The sequence below is a fragment of the Phacochoerus africanus genome, chromosome 8, assembly GCF_016906955.1.
Source record: "Phacochoerus africanus isolate WHEZ1 chromosome 8, ROS_Pafr_v1, whole genome shotgun sequence".
In the NCBI taxonomy this organism is placed as follows: domain Eukaryota; kingdom Metazoa; phylum Chordata; class Mammalia; order Artiodactyla; family Suidae; genus Phacochoerus; species Phacochoerus africanus.
The window spans coordinates 127,681,118-127,702,651 of record NC_062551.1 but is presented as its reverse complement, the minus strand read 5'-3'; the positions used below and the strand labels follow the sequence as shown (position 1 = coordinate 127,702,651).

Genomic DNA, 21,534 nt, shown 5'->3' with positions numbered 1-21,534 from the left:
TTTCCTATAATGCACTTTAACACTGCTTGAATTTTCAAAAATTTTACAAAATATAGGACCAACTACAAATAAAAACAAAACTCCCCCCAAAGAATTAATAAAATTAACCCAATAGTTAATCTAACTTAAGAGCTGTATGCCATTCAAATCTCCTAGTTTTCCCTTGTGAAATATGTACATTATCTGTGACATACAGTCTTAGAAAGAAAAAGTAAACTGTCTTGAACAAATTTAGATGAGTGAACACAATCTTAGGCTGACTAAGGAAGCTAGTGAGGAATGATCAGTTCTACCCCTTGTCAAAAACAAAGTAGAAAAAGTTTAGTTGTTACTAACATTTTATCTAAAAATATAACTAATTTTGAAACAGAATTCTGTTTAAAAACTACGTCACTAAAGAGACGTGACAACCAAATGCAATACCCGGTCCTAGACTGGGTCCACCACTGACAGGGCAAAAAATGCTAAAAATGACTACACAAAAATGTCACATCAGTATGTTTTTGTTTTGTTTTTTTCCTTTTTACAGCCACGCCTATGGCATATGGAAATACCTAGACCAGGGACTTAGGCCCCCACCACAGCCACGTCAACATCAGATCTGACCTGCATCTGTGACCTACGCCACTGGTTGAGACAATGCCAGATCCTTAACCCACTGAGCAAGGCCAAGGATAGAATCTGAATCCTCACACAGATATCAGGTCCTTAACTCATTGAGCCACAATGGGAACTCCCATAACAATGTTAAACTCATCTAAGTTCGTAAGCATCCTGCGGCAATATAAGAGACAAATCTTATTCTTAAAAAATACACGCTTGGAGTATTTAGGTAATAATGTTCATGAGACATGCAACTTATTCTTAAGTGGCTCAAAGAAAAATACTATACACACAAGAGTGAGCAAATGTTAAAGCAAGTGGGAGAAAATGTTAACAAGTGGTAAATCTAGTAATGAGTGTTCCTTGTACTATTTTTATTCTTGTAACTTTCCTATAAGTTTGAATTATTATTTCCAAATAGAACAATTAAAAAAAAATGAATTCACTCAGCCTGCATTGATGGTGGTTAACCAATTGGACTGTGGTTCTAAATTTCAGGTTCCTGGAATACTCTTTCTAATTCCACTGGAGAATCCTAGCCTCTCTTTAAAAACAAACAAAAAACAACTCAAACCTCATCTCTTCCATAAAGGCTACTCCAGCTTTGCTAGCTAGAAAGGATCTTTCTGCCTGTTTCTCACTATGATTGTTTCAGGTTTGTCTCAGCTCCTGACAGACCATCAATCCCCTAACAGGGGTAAGTATCCTGACTAACCCTTAAGGGTGAGGACACTGAGGCCCCAAGAGTAACCCAAGACTTGCCCAAGGTCACACAATTAGCTACAAGCCAGGATTAAAATAAGAGTCATGTCTTTCTTTACCCACTAATTAACTCAAGACAATTCCCAGTGTGTCTACTACAGAGCACTGCTGTACCTTCAGAGCACATTCTGTTGGCATCCACCACCTATCAGGCACCACTCCAAAAGCTTCCCATATGTTATCATCCAAAACTTTCTCAGTCTATACATATTGTGCTCTTAGCTTGTTATTTTATATTCTCTGGAAATATTAAACTCACAAAAACATATATATTACTAGTGGACTCTGTCTACTAGCTACCTTCTCAAATATATCTCCAAATAATTACCCTGCTTTCTTCCTCAAGTATAAAATACGACTTATAGACAGAGCTACAACACTGAGAGTCCTCTTACTTTTAAGACTGTTCTTGAGCAACAGCATCTAAGAGTTTTCCACTTCACTATCTCCACCATCCTTTTATTTCCAAATAAACTTTCAGGCAGTCAGTCTATTATTAAAAGCATTTCTCCACTTGGGCTTTACTTTCATTCATTCATTTTAAAAATATTTCTTAAAAAAAATACATATTTGTTAAGCATTTACAGGCAGTAGAGTGGATAACAAAACAGTGTAGTCCATGCCTACATACGTTCAAGTGAGGGATACAAATAAACAAATACCAGGTATTATCAGCACTTTGAAGAAAAACAGCAGATAAGATAGAGAATAAAGTGAGGGCGCAACATTTTAGGGGACAATCTCTCCAAGGGTGGTAATGTTTGAGCAGAGAACTATCTGAAATCTTTCAGAAATTTTACTTCAGAGCAAAAATTCAATTCTGACCATTAATGAGAATCCCGGTGATTATTTAGTCTTTCAGTATCAGAACAGCATTTTATAAATAAAGTCAATCTGGTTCAAAATCTGAGATTTAAAAATTAAGAAGCTGAATTCTTCCCAAGGCCAATAATATTTTGAATTGAATTCTTCATATAAGTCTGAAAACTTCAGTGCAGACACGGTCTCTATTTCAATAATTATGAATTAAATATGCATAGTACTTTAAGTGGCTATAAAGCTACACTGCAAACCTTATTTATCAATTTTTACCATCGTGTCTCAGCAGAAATGAATCTGACTAGCATCCAGGAGGACGCAGTTTCGATCCCTGGCCTCATTCAGTAGGTTAAGGATCTGGCACTGCTGTGAGTGTGGTGTAGGTCACAGATGAGCCTCGGAGTCTGTGTTGCTATAGCTGTGGCATAGGCCAGCAGCGACAGCTCCAATTTGACCCCTAGCTTTGAAACCTCCATATGATGCAGGTATGGCCCTAAAAGACCAAAGAAAAACCAATTTGTATTTCCTCGCTATACATGCCAGCCATTTATTCTCAAGTTATAAAAAACGATAAAACTACATGAGAACATAACTTACCAATAAAGTGTGACTATGACCTTAATTTTTAAACCTTTGTAAGACTGCATGTATTAAATGAAAAACTCAGAAAAAACAAAACAAACAAACAAACAAAAACCTGGAGCTCCCATTGTGCTCCAACTAGTAACCATGAGGTTGCAGATTCAATCCCTGGCCTCACTAGGTAGGTTAAGGATCCAGCATTGCACTGAGCTGTGGTGTATGTTGTAGATGGGGCTCAGATTGCTGTGGCTGTGCTATAGGCTGGCAGCTGTAGCTCCGATTTGACCTCTAGCCTGGGAACCTCCATATGCCGCAGGTGCGGCCCTAAAAAACAAAAGAAGAGAAAAAAAAAACCCTATTATGCCAAATATGCACCCCCATCTGCTGATTACTCTAACAATACTGGAAAATTAAGTTAGGGTCTTCTGATAATGAAATATAAATAATTCAACACATTCCCGTCAAAGGTCAAAAACAAGTGTATATTTCAGGAGTTCCTTGGTGGCCTATAAATTAAGGATTCAGCGTTGTAGCTGCTGTAGCTCAGGTTCGATCCTTGGCCCAGGAACCTCCACATGTTGTAGGCACAGCCAAAAAACCCAACCAAACAAAACAAAAAATACACAAATATATTTTGCAACTAATGACTATAACAAGTCCCTTTTAAAAGTAACTGTAAAAACTGGAACAGCTTTGGAAATAAACTCAGACACCTATGGTCAATTAATCTTTGACAAAGGAGGCAAGAACATAAAAAGGGAAAATGACAGTCTTTTCAGCAAATGGTGCTGGGAAACCTGGACAGCTGCATGTAAATCAATGAAACTGGAACACACCCTCACACCATGCACAAAAATTAACTCCAAATGGCTTAAAGACTTAAATGTAAGACAAGACAACAACCTTACAAATATTTTCTCAGGTCAGTCTCCCAAGCCAATAGAAATAAAAGTGAAAATAAACCAATGGGACCTAATCAAACTGACAAGCTTTTGCACAGAAAAGGAAACCGTTAAAAAAGCAAAAAGACAACCTACGGAATGGGAGAAAATAGTTTCAAACAATGCAACTGACAAGGGCGTAATCTCTAAAACAGACAAACAACTTACACAACCCAACAGCAAAAAAGCCAACAACCCAGTGGAAAAATAGGCAAAAGACCTGAGTAGACATTTCTCCAAAGAAGATATACAGATGGCCAACAAGCACATGACAAAATGCTCAACATCACTGATTATTACAGAAATGCAAATCAAAGCTACAATGAGGTACCACCTCACACCAGTCAGAATGACCATCATCAATAAGTCCGCAAATAGCAAATGCTGGAGACGATGTGGAGAAGAGGGAACCCTCGGGCACTGTTGGTGGGAATGTAAACTGGCACAACCACTATGGAAAACAGTATGGAGGTACCTTGGAAAATGATACAGAGAACTACCCTATGACCCAGCAATCCCACTCTTGGGCATGTATCTGGACAAAACGTTCCTTGAAAAAGACATATGCACCCACCTGTTCTTTGCAGCACTATTCACAATAGCCAAGATACGGAAACAACCTAAATGTCCATGGACAGATGAATGGATTAAGAAGATGTGGTACATACACACACACACAATGGAATACTACTCAGCCATTAAAAAAGAACAAAATAATGCCATTTGCAGCAACATGGATGGAACTAGAGACTCTCATACTAAGTGAAGTGAGTCAGAAAGAGAAAGACAAATACCATATGGTATCACTTATATCTGGAATCTAATATACGGCACAAATGAACCTTTCCACAGAAAAGAAACTCATGGACACGGAGAAGAGACTTATGGTTGCCAAGGGGGAGGGGGAGGGATTGGGATGGACTGGGAATTTGGGGTTAATAGATGCAAACTATTGCCTTTGGAATGGATAAGCAATGAGATCCTGCTGTATAGCATTGGGAACAAGATCTAGTCATTTATGACGGAGATTATAATGTGAGAAAAAAAGAATGTATACATGTATGTGTGACTGGGTCACCTTGCTGGACAGTTGAAAACTGTAAACCAGCTATGATGGAAAAAATAAAAATCATTAAAAAAAAGTAATAACAAGAACTGAAACAGCTCTGGAATTCCCATTGTGGCTCAGTGGTTAATGAACCCAGCTAGTATCTATGAGGACGTAGGTTCGATTCCTGGCCTTGCTCAGTGGGTTAAGGATCCGGCATTGCTATGAGCTATGGTATAGGTCGCAGACTTGGCTCAGATCCCACATTGCTGATTTGACGCCTAGCGTATGAACTTCCATATGCCACAGGCATGGCCCTAAAAGACAAAAAAAAAAAAAATTCATAATCATACAGTCTACCTGCCTCTCTTATGAAGCCCTGCCTTGCCTCCCACTACTCAACAACAACAACAAAAACTGCAACAGCCTAAAGTAGCCCACTTTAAGTCAAAAAGACATGAAAAACAAAAGCTGCTCTTATGCCTCATTTCAAGTCAGCAGTTTCCATCTTGAGGCATCTTACTCATTCTTCAAAAGAACTCCCAGTTTAAATCTCTCCAACTTCAGTATCTCCGATGTTACTGTCTTCTCTTTACCTGGTACTTCGAGTCCTCTTACCTTCAGCAACTCCTTGCAGCTGTCAAGTCCAATATCCACAAGAATGCTTTTCACCTTTTTTCGTACCTTCCTGATGTTGTCGAGATTCTCCACAGGAATTTGAAACATTTTTGAAATTTTCCTTAAAAGGGAAGAAAATGAAACTCTAATCAGTGCATATATATACACATATATGTGTATGAATGTATGTACATAAATATAAATACATACAATATGTAATTTTTAAATAGGGTTGGTAAAGCAGAGTAATTTTCAACAAATCATTCTGGGACAATTCACTATCCACATGTAAAAGAATGAAGATGGACTCTTTCCACACACAAAAATTAACTCAAAATGGACCATACATTTCTGTGCACAAGTTTTTAAAAGCTCTCAGAAGAACAAAGAGGCATAAATCTTCATGACTTTGGATTTAGTAATAGATTCTTGGCTATGACACACACACAAAAAAAAAAAAAAAACAACCAAACACAAGCAACATAAGAAAAAACAGGAGTTCCCCAAGTGGCTCACCAGAAACAAATCTAACTAGCATCCATGAGGACACAGGTTCAATCCCTGGCCTCGCTCAGTGGGTTAAGGATCCTGTGTTGCCATGAGCTGTGATGTAGTTCACAGATTCAACTTGGATCTGGCATTCCCGTGGCCATGGTACAGGCCTGTGGCTACAGTTCTGATTCAACCCCTAGCCTGGGAACCTCCATATGCCGCGGGTGTAGCCCTAAAAAGACAAAAAAAAAAAAAGAAAAGAAAAGAAAGATAAGTTCGACTTTATCAAAATTTAAAATCTATGTGCTTCAAAGCAAACCACCAAAAAAGTGAAAAGAGAATCCACAGGGAGAAAATATGCACAAATCTTATTTCTGAAATTTGAAGGAACTTATACAAAACATGAAAGGAACTCTCATAACTCAATACTTAAAAGACAAAAAAAACCCTTAAAAATGGACAAAGAATTTGGATATTTCTCCAAAGACAATATATACATGGCTATTAAGCACACAGATGCTAAACATTAGCTATGGGGAAATGCAAGTCAAAACCACCATAAGATACTACACTTCACACCTACAGGGGTGGCTGAGGAAAGAAAAGAAAAGAAGGAAGTGCTGGCAAGGATATTGAAAAACTGAATCTCCAATACATTGCTGGTGGTAATGTAAAATGATACAGCCGGTTTGGAAAAGTTTGGCAGGTTCTCAAAAGGATTCAACATATATGCACCATATGAACCAGCAATACCACCCAAGAGAAATTAAAACATGCATCCAAACAAAACCCTATACAAGTATGTTCATAGCAGCAGTACTCATAATAGACAAAAAGTAGAAACAACCCAAATGTCCATCAACTGATAGATACAGTGTGGTATACCCATACCATGGAATATTAGTTGGCCATTAAAAAAATTAAATACATGGCATGAAACACCAATGCATATTACAATGTGACGACCCTTGGGGAACATTATTCGAAGTGAAAGAAGTCAGAAAAAGGATCACATATTATATGATTCAATTTATATGAAGTGTCAGGAACAGACACACATAGAAAGAAAGTAGAATACTGGTTGCTTAGGGCTGAAGAGGACTGGAAGGTGATGGCTAACTGGAAGAGCATTTCTTTCTGGAATAATGAAAATATTCTAAAATTGACTGTGGTGATATACGCACAACTGTGAATATACTAAAAGCCTCCGAACTATACACTTTAAATGGGTGAAATGCATGATATGTAAATTACATCTCAATAAAGCTATTTTTAAAATAGCTGAAAAGGCATAAGGTTAAAATGAATCCTGTGGTACTTGATCAGACAGGAGATACAGCTGTGACCTTATTATTTTTAATATATACATAGATATAAAATAGTGTGTGTATTTGTTAATGTGTGTGTATATATCATATAGCTCTGTCCATTGCAAAAGCCTGGTAGCAGTTATACACCCTTTGAGCAGTGAGCAATCTTCAGACCCAAATCTTACTTTCTAAATACCATTTTCTATTAAAAGGAACTAGGGCTCCTTAAAAATGGCTGATTCTAGGGCTGGAGCATGGAAAAGACAAGATGGGCCTAGAATGTCTTATGCCAAAAAGCAAGGAAGTTGTTCAAAAAATGATGAGACACGTCAAAAGGACTCAAAAGAAGTCAGCTTGAGGAAGTTCCCACAAGCCAAATACGGGACATGTGGGCATCAAACAATGACAGTAACAGATTATAACCTGTGGCACTGAATTTCTACTCCCAGCCCACATGCTCTCCTTAAAACATGTCCTTTACTCCTTTCAAAAAATAGGAGTATCCATGCTCCCACCCTTTGAATCTGAACAGAACTTTGTGGTTACCTAAACCAATAAAGTATGGGAGAAGTAATGCCATGTGAATTCCAGGCTAGACCATAACAATACCATACATTTTTCCTGTCCTCTGGTACCACTACTCTTGGATCCAGATAACATACTGTGAGAAGCTCAACTATGTAAAAGTGTTCCACATCAACCACCAAGAAATGAAAGTGAAGATGCTCTAGAGCCTGGGAAAACCCAGATGAAACTCCAGAAATGGTAGAACATAAATGAGCCATCTCCCCAGCTCTCACCTCAACTCCTGACCCAAAATTAGAGCTTTTTTAATAGAATATTTTATCCTACAGTTTTGGGGTGGTTTGGTATTCATAAATAGTAACAAAATATAGCCCACTAGAATAGAAACTTAAATTCATGGTGATATAAATAATTGAGCGTTTAGTGAGAAATTAGATAATCTGAATGGTTTCCAAGCACCTCCCCACAAAATACTCATTAATAACCAAGGAGAAAAGAGTAATTCACAAAAGTCTGGCAGGCAAATTCAATTAAGACACAATGTACAAAATAACTAAAGTACAATATTCAAAAGTGTCCAGATGATACAAAGGAGCACTACTCATACCTAATGGCCAAAATGTGGAAATAATCCAAATGTCCATAAAATGATGAATGGATTAAAAAAAGATGGCATATCCACACTACAAAATATTATCTGGCAATAAAAAGTAACTAAGTACCGATGCATGCTACAACAGAAATGAGTCTGAAAAACATGATGCTGCATGAAAGAAGCCAGGTGCAAAAGTTCTCATGTGGTCTGATTCCATTTACATTCAGAAAAGACAAAGCTAGAGATAGAAGGTAAGTGAGCCATCGGCTGGGAGTGGAAACAGGTAGTAAATGTACATGGACACATTCAGGGGGAGTGTCCAGATGATCAAAGGAGCACTATTCACAATAGCCAAATGCTCTAATGTCAGCTTGTGTTAATGCCTATATAACTCTGTAAGTTTACTAAAAATCAATGTATTACACACTTTAAAAAAGGTCATGAAAAGAAAAACTACGGAACTGTTCCAGATTGAAAAAGATTAAAGATAACTAAATACAATATGCAACTTTAACAAGATTTTTACTATAAATGATGTTATTGGAACAAATGGCAAAACTTCAATGGGGTCTGAGGATTAGACAGTAATAATATATGGATTTCCTGATTTTGATGGTTGTGTTCTGAATAGAAAGTTCCTACAGTAGTAAACAGATGATATTTGGGGTAATGGTATCTTTTTTGGCAACTTACTTTTAAATGATTCAGAGGAAAAAGTTCTTTGTACTATACTTGCAACTTCTATAAATCTGCAACTATTTCATAAGAGGTTTTTTTTCCAGAAGTTCCAGGACTAGGAGTCGAATCCAGATTCAGCCGCTGGCCTACACCACAGACACAGCACACCACAGACACAGCAACACCAGATCCAAGCCTCATCTGCAACCTACGCTGCAGCTTGTAGCAATGCTGGATCCTCAACACACTGAGTGAGGCCAGGGATCAAACCTACATCCTCACAGATACTATGTTCTTAACTTGCTGAGCCACAACGGAAACTCCCCAAAAAGTTTTTTAATGTGCAAGCTCTAAAAGCTAAAAACAAAATCAGTTAAATTCGAGTTAAAGAAACACCAGGTAAGATAATAAAAGTCAATTTTTTTGGTCTTTTTAGGACTGCACGCATAACATATGGAGGTTTCCAGCTAGGGGTTGAATGGGAGATGTAGCCACTGGCCTATGCCACAGCCACAGCAACGCCAGATCCGAGCCGCATCTGCGACCTACACCACAGTTCACGGCAACGCTGGACCCTTTACTCACTGAGCCAGGCCAGGAATCAAACTTGCGTCCTCCATGAATTTCTGCTGAGCCACAAGGGGAACTCCTGAAAAGCAATTTTTTTTATGATCAAAACAGTAACTTTTAAAGATTGGTAATATCAACTGATAATGAAGATAAGCAAAAAAACCCTGTAATTTCTACATGTTTAGAGAATAACTGGCAGTATCTCCCAAGATTCACTGATTTATTTATTTTGCTTTTTAGGGCCACACCCGCAGCATATGGAGGTTCCCAGACTAGGGGTCTAATCACAGCTACAGCAGCTGACTTAAGCCACAGCCATGGCAACTCGAAATCTGAGCCTCGTCTGCGACCTACACCTCAGTTCGAAGCCATGCTGGATCCTTAACCCACTGAGGGAAGCAGAGATCAAACCCTCATGGTTCCTAGTCAGATTCATTTCCACTGCGTCACAACGGGAACTCCTCCGCCAAGATTTTAAATAATAATTTCTATGAGTCAGAAATTCTACTTCTAAACCTTCTTGTAACCCTTCCTTCCTTGAGGATAATCTTGATGCCCCTCCTAGGAATTGCCCGAGTGGTCACTTTATATTTATTTCATTGCACTCTCCTCACTATGTTATAATTACTTACACACCTGTTTTCCCTACTGGACTGAACTTCTTCAGGGCAAGAATCATGCTTTCTTTGCATATCTGGGCCTATCACAGAAGTTCAAAATAGAATGGCTCCATGGAGGGCTGGAGAGTTAGAGTCCAAGACATTCCAAGTGAATAGATTAACATTAAAAAATGACTGAGGTAATGGATGACAGTCCGAATATATTTGGCAAAAGCTAAGTAAAACAAAAAGGTGGTGGAGTTACTGCTGTGCACAGCAAGTTAAGGATCGGCATTGTCTCTGTGATGGTACAGGTTCAATCCCCAGCCTAGCGCAGTGGGTTAAAGATTCAGCATTGCCACAGTTGTGGCCTAGGTTGCAGCTGTAGCTTGGATTCAATCCCTGGCCAGGGAACTTTCATATGCTGCAGGTGTGGCCATTCAAAAAAAAAAAGTGGACTGGAATAAAATGGGAAGTCAGGGCTGGTGGGGGGGGTAAGGAGGGTTAACAGCAGGAGGAATTTTTGGTGGGTAATAAGAAAACATGAAGTATTTGAGAAGGTGATTTGGAATGGGTACATTTTTCAGACAAGTTATCTACATGAAAAATATATCTCAGGCTCAGTAGATCAGTTTGAAGGATCATTTCACAGGGAGATACAAAAATCACAGGAAATAAAGTAAAAAATACTAAAATTACCAACAATAAAATGCATTGAGTTGTTCTCATTGTGGCTCAGCATGTAATGAACCAGACTAGTATCCCTGAGGATGGAGATTCAATCCCTGGCCCCATTGATCTGGCATTGCCAGTAGCTGTGGTATAGGGCACAGATGCGGCTCTGATTCAATACCTAGCCCAGGAACTGCCAAATGCCACAGGAGTAGCCCTAAAAAGCAAAAAAAAAAAAATATGTTTTAAAAAAGCACTGAGGAGTTCCCATCGTGGCTCAGTGGTTAACAAATCTGACTAGGAACCATGAGGTTGCAGGTTCCATCCCTGGCCTTACTCAGTGGGTTAAGGATCCAGCATTGCATGAGCTGTGGTGTAGGTTGCAGACGCGGCTCGGATCCCGAATTGCTGTGGCTCTGGCGTAGGCCGGCGGCCACAGCTCCGATTGGACCCCTAGCCTGGGAACCTCCATACGCCACAGGAAGTGGCCCAAGAAGTGGCAAAAAGAAAAAAAAAAAAAGGCATTGAATTGGGTTCTGGCCTTTAAAGCGTAATTTCAAAGAGAAGCTGTAAAAAACCTCATGGCATCACTAAAACTTTGGCACAAGGTCACTTTCAGTCCAGATTGGCTTCTTTGGCCAGAACAAGACTCACCAAAAATCTGATGCTTTCCACTCACTCTATCAGACTTGGTTATCATTTCCCCTGTATAGTTCCACTATCCTCTCTGCCCTTTGGGATTCTTCTTTCCCAAAAGTTGGCTGATAAATAGGACTGTCCAAGATTAAGACCATTATCCACATATATCTAAAACAAAGAAGCTAAACTCATTGCTTGGGAAGAAATCTGGACTTGCATAGCAAGTGCTGATCTTATCAGAGTTTTGAGATCAAGGAGTACAGGGACTGGTAGGCTCTCGGAAGCAGTGTAGGGATTGGCTGGTTTTCACAAGCTGGTCCCAAGGCTGCTACAGACTGGCTGACTTTCAGGAGGAAAAAACTCAAAAGACTGGGCAAGTTTTAAAGGGCTCTCCAGTTACTTGTTCAAGGGCCAAGAAGTCTGTCTTTCTTGAAATTAGAGAATAGAGCTTTTTATTCTCAAAAGCCAGTGTCCCCATTCCCTCACCATTGTTATTGTGGTTCCCCCTCAAAAAAATAAGTACACATATCCATTGTTATTTCCTAAAAAAATTGTCCCCTTATTAGCAGTGTGCTGTTTTAAGGAAAGCAAGTAAAGACAACGAGAAATATAACACAGGTAATTGGAGTTCCCGTCGTGGCACAGCGGAAACAAATCCAACTAGGAACCATGAGGTTTCGGGTTCGATCCCTGGCCTCGCTCAGTGGGTTGCCGTGAGCTGTGGTGTAAGTCACAGATGTGGCTCAGATCTGGCATTGCTGTGGCTGTGGTGTATGCTGGCAGCTGTAGCTCTGATTAGACCCCTAGCCTGGGAACCTCCATGTGCCACAAGTGCAGCCCTAAAAAACAAAAAAGAAAACAAAAGAAAAGAGAAGAAATAAAACATAGGTAGGGAGTTCCCATTTTGGCTCAGCAGAAAGGAATCCGATTAGGAACCATGAGGTTTCAGGTTCGATCCCTGGCCTTGCTCAGTAGGTTAAGGATCCGGCGCTGCTGTGAGCTGTGGTGTAGGTGGAATACGTGGCTCAGATCCTGCGCTGCTGTGGCACTGGTATAAGCCGGGGGCTGTACCTCCGATTCGATCCCTAGCCTGGGAACCTCCATATGCCACAGGTAAAAAGACAAAAGACAAAAAAAAAAAAAGAAATAAAACATAGGTAAATCTCACAAGTTTCATTACATTAAATCAATTCCTCCAAGATCCTCAGTCTACTGTTGCTAATCACTTTGGGGAAAAGAAGCTGACTTTCACCATAATTTTTCCATTCTAAGATTCCATACAAAAGACCCAGTACTTTAAGTAGGAAAGAAGCTGTTCAATATTTCCAAATTTATAGATCCTCTATTGATGCTGTACTTTATATGTTCTTACGTATTGTTGTGTTTGTTTAGGGCCACACCCATGGCATATGGAAGTTCCCAGGCTAGGGGTCGAATTGGAGCTGAAGCTGGTGGCCTACACCACAGCCACAACAAGGCCAGATCTGAGCCTCATCTGCACCCTACACGGCAGCTCACAGCAATGCCAGATCCTTAACCCACTGAGAGGGGTCAGGAATCAAACTCTCATCCTCATGGATACTAGTTGTGTTTATTACCGCTGAGCCTCAAGGGGAACTCCTCTATTCTTAGTTAAATCTGTATTTTCACCATTAGAAAACAGCTGACTAATGCAGCCACACTAATCTATCAACCTCAGTTCACAGTAAATTACCTTTAATTTCACAGTATGTAGGAGACATGGAATTACCAAAAGTTCCACTGATGTGCCTAAGGAAAGTATTATTTCCCAAAGGAGTACTTAAAGGGCTTTTTTTTTTTTTTTCTTTTTAGTATCTTGATCATTTAAGAATATCCCATTTTGGAAAAAATACACCACAAAAAGAAAGTCATTCAGGTAATAATATTTAAATAACACATTTTAAGCAACAGTACTTTCTTTCGAGTTCCTGTGAAATCTAAGTTCTAAAAAGATTTCACTTTAGAGGTGAAACCAAGCAGGGCCCTGTGGGGCTCCTGGACATACAAGCCTTTCTATGTCCCCCATTTCTTGTTTTTAAAGAATAACCTTCAGCCTCCAAGATTTTCCCTGAGTTCAAAGGGCAGGTTCAAACAGTTGCTAATCAGGGAAGGGCGGGGATGCAGAGACCACAGAGGAGCAGTCAAAAAACAATAGTGTAGCTTTGGGGCAGGGTCCTGGTCCCTCCTCAGGGAATATAGATAACAGTATTTTTGAGTTCTTCTGCAGAACTAAACCTCTCCCCAAAATGGAAGATGTTAATGAAGCATTCTTTATTCGGGAAAGAAGACCACCAGACCACTGAACACCAGCTTTGAGAACAATTCAAGCTTGCCTCTACCTTGATCCTGATCTGTGGCCCTATTTTTCATTCCCAAAACTATAAAACTACCTCCCAAATTTTCCTAAGGGGACAGAGTCTTTGAGGCATTAGCCTGCTGTGACCCTACTTTGCCTAGCAAAGTAATAAAGCTATTTTTTCTCCTTGGCCCAAAGCTCTCTCCCCATTTCTATTCAGCACAAGTGAACAGAGGCAGAGGCCGAGTTCCCGCAAGAGAAGCAACTCAGCACAATGATCTTAGGAGCAAGAATTCTGGAGCTGCACTGCCTGGGTTCAAACCAGCTCCACAGTTTACTGGCTGTGTGATCTCTGGAAGTTACTAAATTCCTGGGTCTCAGGTCCTTCCTGCGAAACAGGGAGAGCACAACCTACTCTGTGAAGTAGTTCTGAAATTCAATGGTTTAATAATACAAGAAAAGCACTTAGAACATTAGACTGTAAGTTTGCTATCATCTAACTCCAAAAATCTATATGAAATGTCCCAACTATTAGAATACAGGATTTTTTTGGTTTTTTTAAGCAACTTAAAAAACATAATATTTATATAATATACAAAAGCACAATCCAAAGGTCTGGGTTCAAACACAAGAAGATCCCTTCCCAGACCTGAGGCCTTCAATAAGTCAGAACTTTCCAATCTTCTTACTTGTAACATACTAATAGGTGTGACACACTACCCTAACAGGTGTGAGACACACTGCTAACAAGTGTGTGACAGAGTAGAGCCACCGAGAAATGCTGGAGCATGTCCCTCAAAGTGACTACAAGCATAAATTTATCAACAGTATATTACAAACCTGGGTACAAATTAAAAAGGTGCTCCAGGATCTCTTCAACTAAAAACTTTGCCACAACTCCACCTTCATCTCCTATAACCAATTATCAATTCCTAACCCTAAATCCAGATCTCACATCCTTACCACTGAACGAGTCTCCTCTCCACTCCTGTCCATTGTCCAGACTAGTACCTTTCTACAGAGAGACACCTAAAGGCCAGTGGCTCAACCAAGTCCCAACTCCAACCAAAATATCAAGTTCCTTCATAATACTGCACACTCTCCAGTAATAACTCTAATTACACATAATTACTTGACTTGCAACCAAAGATGAACAAGCACTTTCTAAAATCCTCTCTCCCCAAAATGTCCCAAGCCCGACCCCCTAAGCCCTACTTACTCGGCAGCACCTGCCTGTGGTGCCGCCTGCGCCTTCCAGCACTTGTCAATCTGCATCCAAACTCCGCTCCACACGGATCCCTCTCGGGTCTAAAAAGGCTGCGATTACCCACTCTATTCAATTACAAAGAGTTCTAAGAGCATTCAGGCTAGCCTCCCATTCAAATTCGAAGAAAATACTTTCTACGGTTATCATTCTGTAACTGTGCACTATCTGAACCTGTGGTTACAATTTTTGACATTCTAAAATCAAATGTTGAAATTCTGCTACTAACACGACACAGACTACGTCAACGCAGTAAGCGACAGCAAATGAAAAGTTAAAATGTAATGTCAACATCTGCATGTCATCAATATTCGCCTGGGAAGCTCAAAAGTGTAGGAACTGGGGTTTGCAATAGATGTCCTCTCCTCCCGAGAAAAATCCGCCACAGGGCGGGCTCGGCATGCGCGCACCTACACTGCCCGCGTTCGCAGTCGCTGCGGGCAGCTCCATCCCCATCCCCCTGCACAACAGCCCCCTCCTCTGACGGTGCCCCGCCCCCCAGCCCCCTCTAACCCCGTCCGGTCCCCTGCCCCGCCCCCGAACCCCATCCCCGCCCCCACCCCACCCCCAGCCCCCACGTGACGAGGAGGGACGACCGGCGCCCTTCTGGCCGCGAACCCCGCGCTGGGAGAACGTCGCAGGATTCGTGCGGCTGCCGCGGGCCGCTGGCCACAGGCCGCGAGCCGCTGGGTGTGGGCGGGGTGGGGTGGGGCGGGGCCGCCGCCCGGACTTCGCGGGCAGGGCCGGGGGCGTCGCCGCGGTCAGGCCGGGGTTACCTACCGCTAGGCGCCCGCAGCGCCGCCACGTCCCCCGCAGCTTTCGCAGCGCCCGCCGGGGCCCCGCGCCCGTCCTCCTCCGCCCCGCGCGGCGGGACCCCCGCTCGGCGCGCGCCCACCCCGCGCGACCCCGTCCCCTCCTCCCAGCTCCGCCAGAAAGAGAAAATGGCGCTCGATTGGCCTCCGGAAGTGACGCGTGCCCTCATTTGCATACCAGTGCAGCCAGCCAATGGGGGGAGAGTGCATGGACCCCCCCTGAGCACTGCCCCACAGGCCCCTAGGGGCCACTGCCTTAAGCTGAACTGGAGGCCCAGCAGTGGGAATGGGGGTCCGTACTGGAGCACCTTCCCTTGACCCCCTCCTGCCACAGTGGACTGGCCTGTCAGCCTCTCACCAGCAACTGTACAAACTCTCGTGAGAGTGAGTGGGTAGTGACGTCATTAGAAGGGGTGGAGCTAGTGGGTCGTTCTTCACCACATGACCAATCACGTGGTTTCACCAGAGCCTTTACTTCATTTGCATGTGATGGGGTGGAGCTATTGGCAGCCCCAGGAATAGGTGACCCCGCCCACATCTCAGAACCAATGGGAAACCAGCTATGAGGAGAATTCTGCCCTGCCATTGGAGGATAGAACTTCTATCAGAACTTTGACAAGTATGCTCTTGATGGACACATCTTGGTGATTTGACTGGATAGGGTCTCCTGACTTAATGAATATTTTCTAAGAAAATTAATGTCACACCCTTTTTGAGAATTCTGATTTTTAGTTAGAGCTTCGTGTTGTGTACATACATTTGCAAAAACTCTTAAATGGCATAAAAGTTCATCACTTGTCCCCAGATTTCTTAAAAATTGTGAAGCAATAACGTATTTCTCAAAATGACTGAGAGCTTTCAAAATGGCTTTGGGTCTTCATCCTTTGAGTCAAGTGTCCAGGAGGGAAGAGAAGGACCACATCGGCCTCAGGGAGCTTGCCCTTTAATTAGAGGCCTCATGCTGTGCGAACAACTTTAATTTATCAGGTACCTGTTCTATTTCCACTCCACAATGACCATTCCAGATCTTTCTCACTTCATTGAAGCTGCCAGGGCAATACCTGCTCCTCATCAGCTTCCTCTTCAGTAGAAGACCATGTCTCCTCCTTCACACCAAGACCATCAGTCCTGATCTCCCTAGACCTCCCCCGCGCTACATGCATACATTTTTCCTCAGCAACCATCCTGATCAGAGGATGCATTCCACTCGTGCTCACCAGCCAGTCCCTTCAACCTTAGGCCTTGTTTGCCCTGCACCACACCTCATTGTCAAGTCACCCCATTCCCATAATTTTAGCTTCTCTCTTTCTCTTGGTAACTTCTGCTCAGTTTAGCCCAGTGACTAAAAACATAACAGGTACTAAATAAATGTCTGAATTAATTTTAAAATTGTGTTAAATGCTGGGCTGATGTTTCTTAATCACAGTTTCCTTTTCTCCCTACAAGAATATAAGTCACAATTGAAGGAGAGTTTGCTCTTTATAATTATTTATGAATTATGACTTAATTTGATAATAAATCAGCAGTAAATGAGTATGATGTCCCTATATAACTTTCTTCAAGAAATCATGAGTATGATGAAAAGTTAAAGCCTTCCATTCCCCCTTGATCCAGACAGAAGCGCTTAGCTCCACTTATCACCACTGTGATAAGCATGGCATCACTTATCTCCACTTCTCACCATTGTGAGTTTCCTCCTAACAATTAAACCCAAGAACAGATTTTAGTCCTCATCTTTTATTTGTAACCTCTTCCCTTTCCTGAAGCCCTTCCCTCCAAAATAACCTTTAATCTTCTTCACCTTCTCTGATTTGTCCTTAACCTTTACCAGTTTCCCTTTCTCAGCCCGTCCTTGAATGTTTGTCCCAGAATTCTACCCACTTCCGTTCTTATTTATCACCACATCCTATATGCCAGGCACTGTTCCAGTTATTGGAAACCCCATGCCTGTGTTTATTACTCTGCATACTCTTTCTTGTTAATCTCAACTACAGCTTCAAACTTCATCATTTCAATTCCAAATCAGTGTATCCACCTCTTTCCTAAGTTTCCAGTTTTAGTTTTCTGGTTGCCAACTGGCAGCTCCACTCAGGTGCCCCACAGGCTGAGCCCATCATCCCCTTGTCAACAGCCCTTCTAACAGTAAAGAGTATGCTCTTCTATCCTTTATTTTTCCAGCCTCCAGTCCTCTAATTGTACATCCTAATGCTCCTCAAATCTGTTCCCTCACCTGTAACCCTCCTACTACATGTGCATCTCCTGATGGGAATACAGGCACAGGCACCCACCTGACCTCCAGCTTTGGCCTCTCAGGGATGCTCTCCAGTCTGCCATCTTAGAGATATAGCTAAAAGCAAATCTGACTGTGTCATTAACCTTACTTTCGGGCATTCCAACCCCTCCCAACAGGAGAACAGCATGGAACATAAACTCTCCAGAGCTGGCCCATCCCAGCCCATCTCCTGCTCCTGCAAACACTATGCAATGTTCATGAAATTCCTTCCCTCTCCACTACCTGAACTGATTTCTACCCCATTGCCATTTATGGTTGAGTTCTGCTGGCTTCTCTTCCAGGAAGATCCCCTTGCCCACCAGCACCACACATATAAACATGGCAAAATGGGAGGTTCTTCTTGATATTCCCAGAACTCACCATGCTGTTTTATCATCATCTGCTAATTTGTCTGTCTCTCGAGGATGCTGTACCAACAGGGACCATGTCTTCTGATCATCACTGTATCCCTGATGCCTAGGTCACTATAATAAATATAAATAATTACTTTAGTAAATATAATAGTTTTGTTAAATGTTGAATGAATTAAGTTTTCTCCCAACATCTTATTATGAAATATTTTGAACATCCTAAAAAGTTGAAATAAATGTAGAGCGAGCACCATCACCTACATCTTACAATTAACAGTTTTGCTCTATTTGCTTTGTCACCCAGTTATCCAACTATTCATCTCTTGATCCATCTTTTCTTTTTGACGCATGCAAAGGAAAATGAGGACTTTGTCTATTGTGTCCCTAAACACAATAGACATGGATATGTAACAAATGAAGTTTAAAACTACAATCAACAGCTTTGATGTTGAAAGGACTCCTCCTCCCCATGATAAAAGGAATGCACAATGTGACCCAGTGGGACTTAGTCATCAAATCATTCAAAATCAGAAGTTAGACCTGAGGATTTATATGTTAGTCATGTCACATCACTGTATGTTCTGCTTCTTCTCAACCTACTTGGTGTCAATATGAGTACAGATGCTTTGATTTTAGTTGTTCAGCTGTGTCTAAAGATGCCTTGCTGGATTCTTCCTATTCTCTCATCCAATTTCTCTTATAATTAGCATCAGCTTTTGTAAATAATTGTCCATCATAAAGAGAGAAATCTGGGTGACCAGAGAATGGGGAAAAATCTTAAACTGGCCCCAGAGCCTGACATGCCAGCCCGCAGAGGAAGCCCTTTGGGTGTGCACTGCCCTGAGGACCCCAGCTTCCAGATAAAAGTGGCTTAAATGTTAAAAAAGAAAGTGTCCCTTCCTCTAGGCAGACCCACATCAGGGTGCAAACCTCAACAAGCAGAGTAGGCTGGATTTCCATGTCTCCTACGCACCTTCTACAGCTGTATCTGGCAACCTTGCTTGGTCTACACACAAGGACACAGCTGTACACATGCTCATCTATAATAAATACATTGCTGAGGTTAATCCAAAACCACTGACATTTCTATAGAAAGGGGAGATGATATTCTTTGTGAACAGCTTACATATGATCTTGCCTTTTTCACTTTTGTTCTACATTTATTTGTGTGTATCTACTACATGCCAAGTAGACAGTGATGAGCAGAAAAGAAACTCAATCCCTGCTTTCATAGGACTTTAAAGGACTGAAAGATCTGGAAAACCTGGGGGTTATTTGCAATACTTCCCACCTGTTGTGTTGTGTTTACTGAAAAGTAACAGAATTTAATGTGGGAAGAGACACACTCGTATGGACCAGGAACTGCTTAGGTCGAACATCACATGGAGTGATGTTAATGAGCTAATTCACCTTGAGTATTTAAGGGTGAGGTTCCCTTCCTTGGAGCACCTTCGGTGATCTGAATCGAGACTTTGTCTTGGTCTTTCTTTTGCAAGATGGGACAATCTGTATTTTAGTGTCCCTCGTTATACAGTATATACACACATCATGTCCTTGTCAATAGATGGTTGGTTGGGGAGTGAAGCAGCTAGTTGTTTGATCTGCAGGGTTACAGGTTTTATTCTGGATACTTTCTCATCATTTTTGTCCTAAAGCCAGGTGACAGACTATTTCTCATTCTATCTTTCTTTTTTTTCTTTTCTTAGGGCCACACCCTCAGTATAAGGAGGTTCCCAGGCTAGGGGTTGAATCAGAGCTGCAGTGGCTGCCCTACACCACAGCCACAGCAGCTCGGGATCTGAGCCAGATCTGGACCTATACCGCAGCTCAGGGCAATGCTGGATCCTCAACCCACTGAGCAAGGCCAGGGATCAAACCCGAATCCTCATGGATACTAGTCGGATTTGTTTCTGCTGTGCCACAACAGGAACTCCAAGATATTCCTCATTCTAATTTCTGTTTTTGAATTAGGCCTCCAATCTCAGGTTTAATCCCATTAATAGGATGAGATGAAAGAGCTGTTGTTACATCAGCACCTTCTTTAACTGCAGAATGCCATCAAATCTCCTATAGTTTCATCTTTCTTTGTTTCCAAGAAGAATTTAGTCCAATCAATTTTTACAGGAAATGGTTCATATAGGGCTTTTGGGAAACTCTGACCTATTTTCTTGCCTTTTTCGGACCCTCAGGTTTACTGTGGAAAGAGGATCCTATAGTTCTCTTTCCAGGTTAGTCCAGTCAGCTTTTGCTATCCAGGATTTGGAATGTGAGGTTCTTTTGATATAGGTCAGGAAATCTGGGTCATATTGACCCAAAATGATTTAAATCCTATGAATTGTTGCTTATTTTATCTAAGTTCACAGAAATCCTTAATTATAGTTCTTGGGTCCCTAGTTTAAATTCCACACCAAAAACACATGAAAAGATGTTCAAAATTTCTAATTATTAGAGAAATGCAAATCAAAACTACTATGAGGTATCACCTCACACCAACTGGAATGGCCATCATCAAAAAGTCTACAAACAATGAATGCTGGAGAGGGTGCTGAGAAAGGGGAACCCTCCTACACTGTTGGTGGGAATGTAAATTAGTACAACTGCTATGGAAAACAGTATGGAGAATCCTCAAAAAACTAAAAATAGAACTACCATATGACCCAGCAATCCCACTCCTGGGCATCTATCTAGAAAAAAACATAATTTGAAAAGATACATGCAGAAGTTCCCATTGTGGTGCAGCGGAAACAAATCCAACTAGTATCCATGAGTATGTGGGTTTGATCCCTGGCCTCGCTCAGTAGGCTAAAGGATCCAGCATTGCCAAGATGTAGGCTAGCAGCTGTAGTTCTGATTTGATCCCTAGCCTGGGAACTTCCGTATGCCACAGGTGCAGCCCTAAAAAGCAAAAAAAAAAAAAAAGAAAGAAAGAAAGAAAAGAAAAATAAAGAAGAGATACATGTACCCCAATGTTCATTGCTGCACTATTTATAATAGCCAGGACATGGAAGCAAACTAACTGTCCATTGAGAGAGGAATGGATAAAGA

The 21,534-nt window shown here is 41.4% G+C and overlaps 1 protein-coding gene across 3 annotated transcripts in view; it reads right to left on the bottom strand.

Moving 5' to 3' along the window:
• Nucleotides 1–18,593, bottom strand: part of ADNP2 (ADNP homeobox 2) — a 40,886-nt gene extending 22,293 nt beyond the window's left edge. Inside the window, exons 1-2 of one of the 3 annotated variants that reach the window (XM_047794179.1) lie at nt 18,500–18,593; nt 5,374–5,494 (exon numbers count right to left, since the gene is read on the bottom strand). In XM_047794179.1, coding sequence (XP_047650135.1) covers nt 5,374–5,481 — 108 coding nt within the window. In that variant the 5' untranslated portion in view covers nt 5,482–5,494; nt 18,500–18,593. Of the gene's footprint in view, nt 1–5,373; nt 5,495–9,558; nt 9,743–15,814; nt 15,904–18,499 lie in introns of those variants that run through there. The other 2 variants (XM_047794178.1, XM_047794177.1) reach the window with 2 other exon arrangements.
• Nucleotides 18,594–21,534: the final 2,941 nt, after the last annotated feature.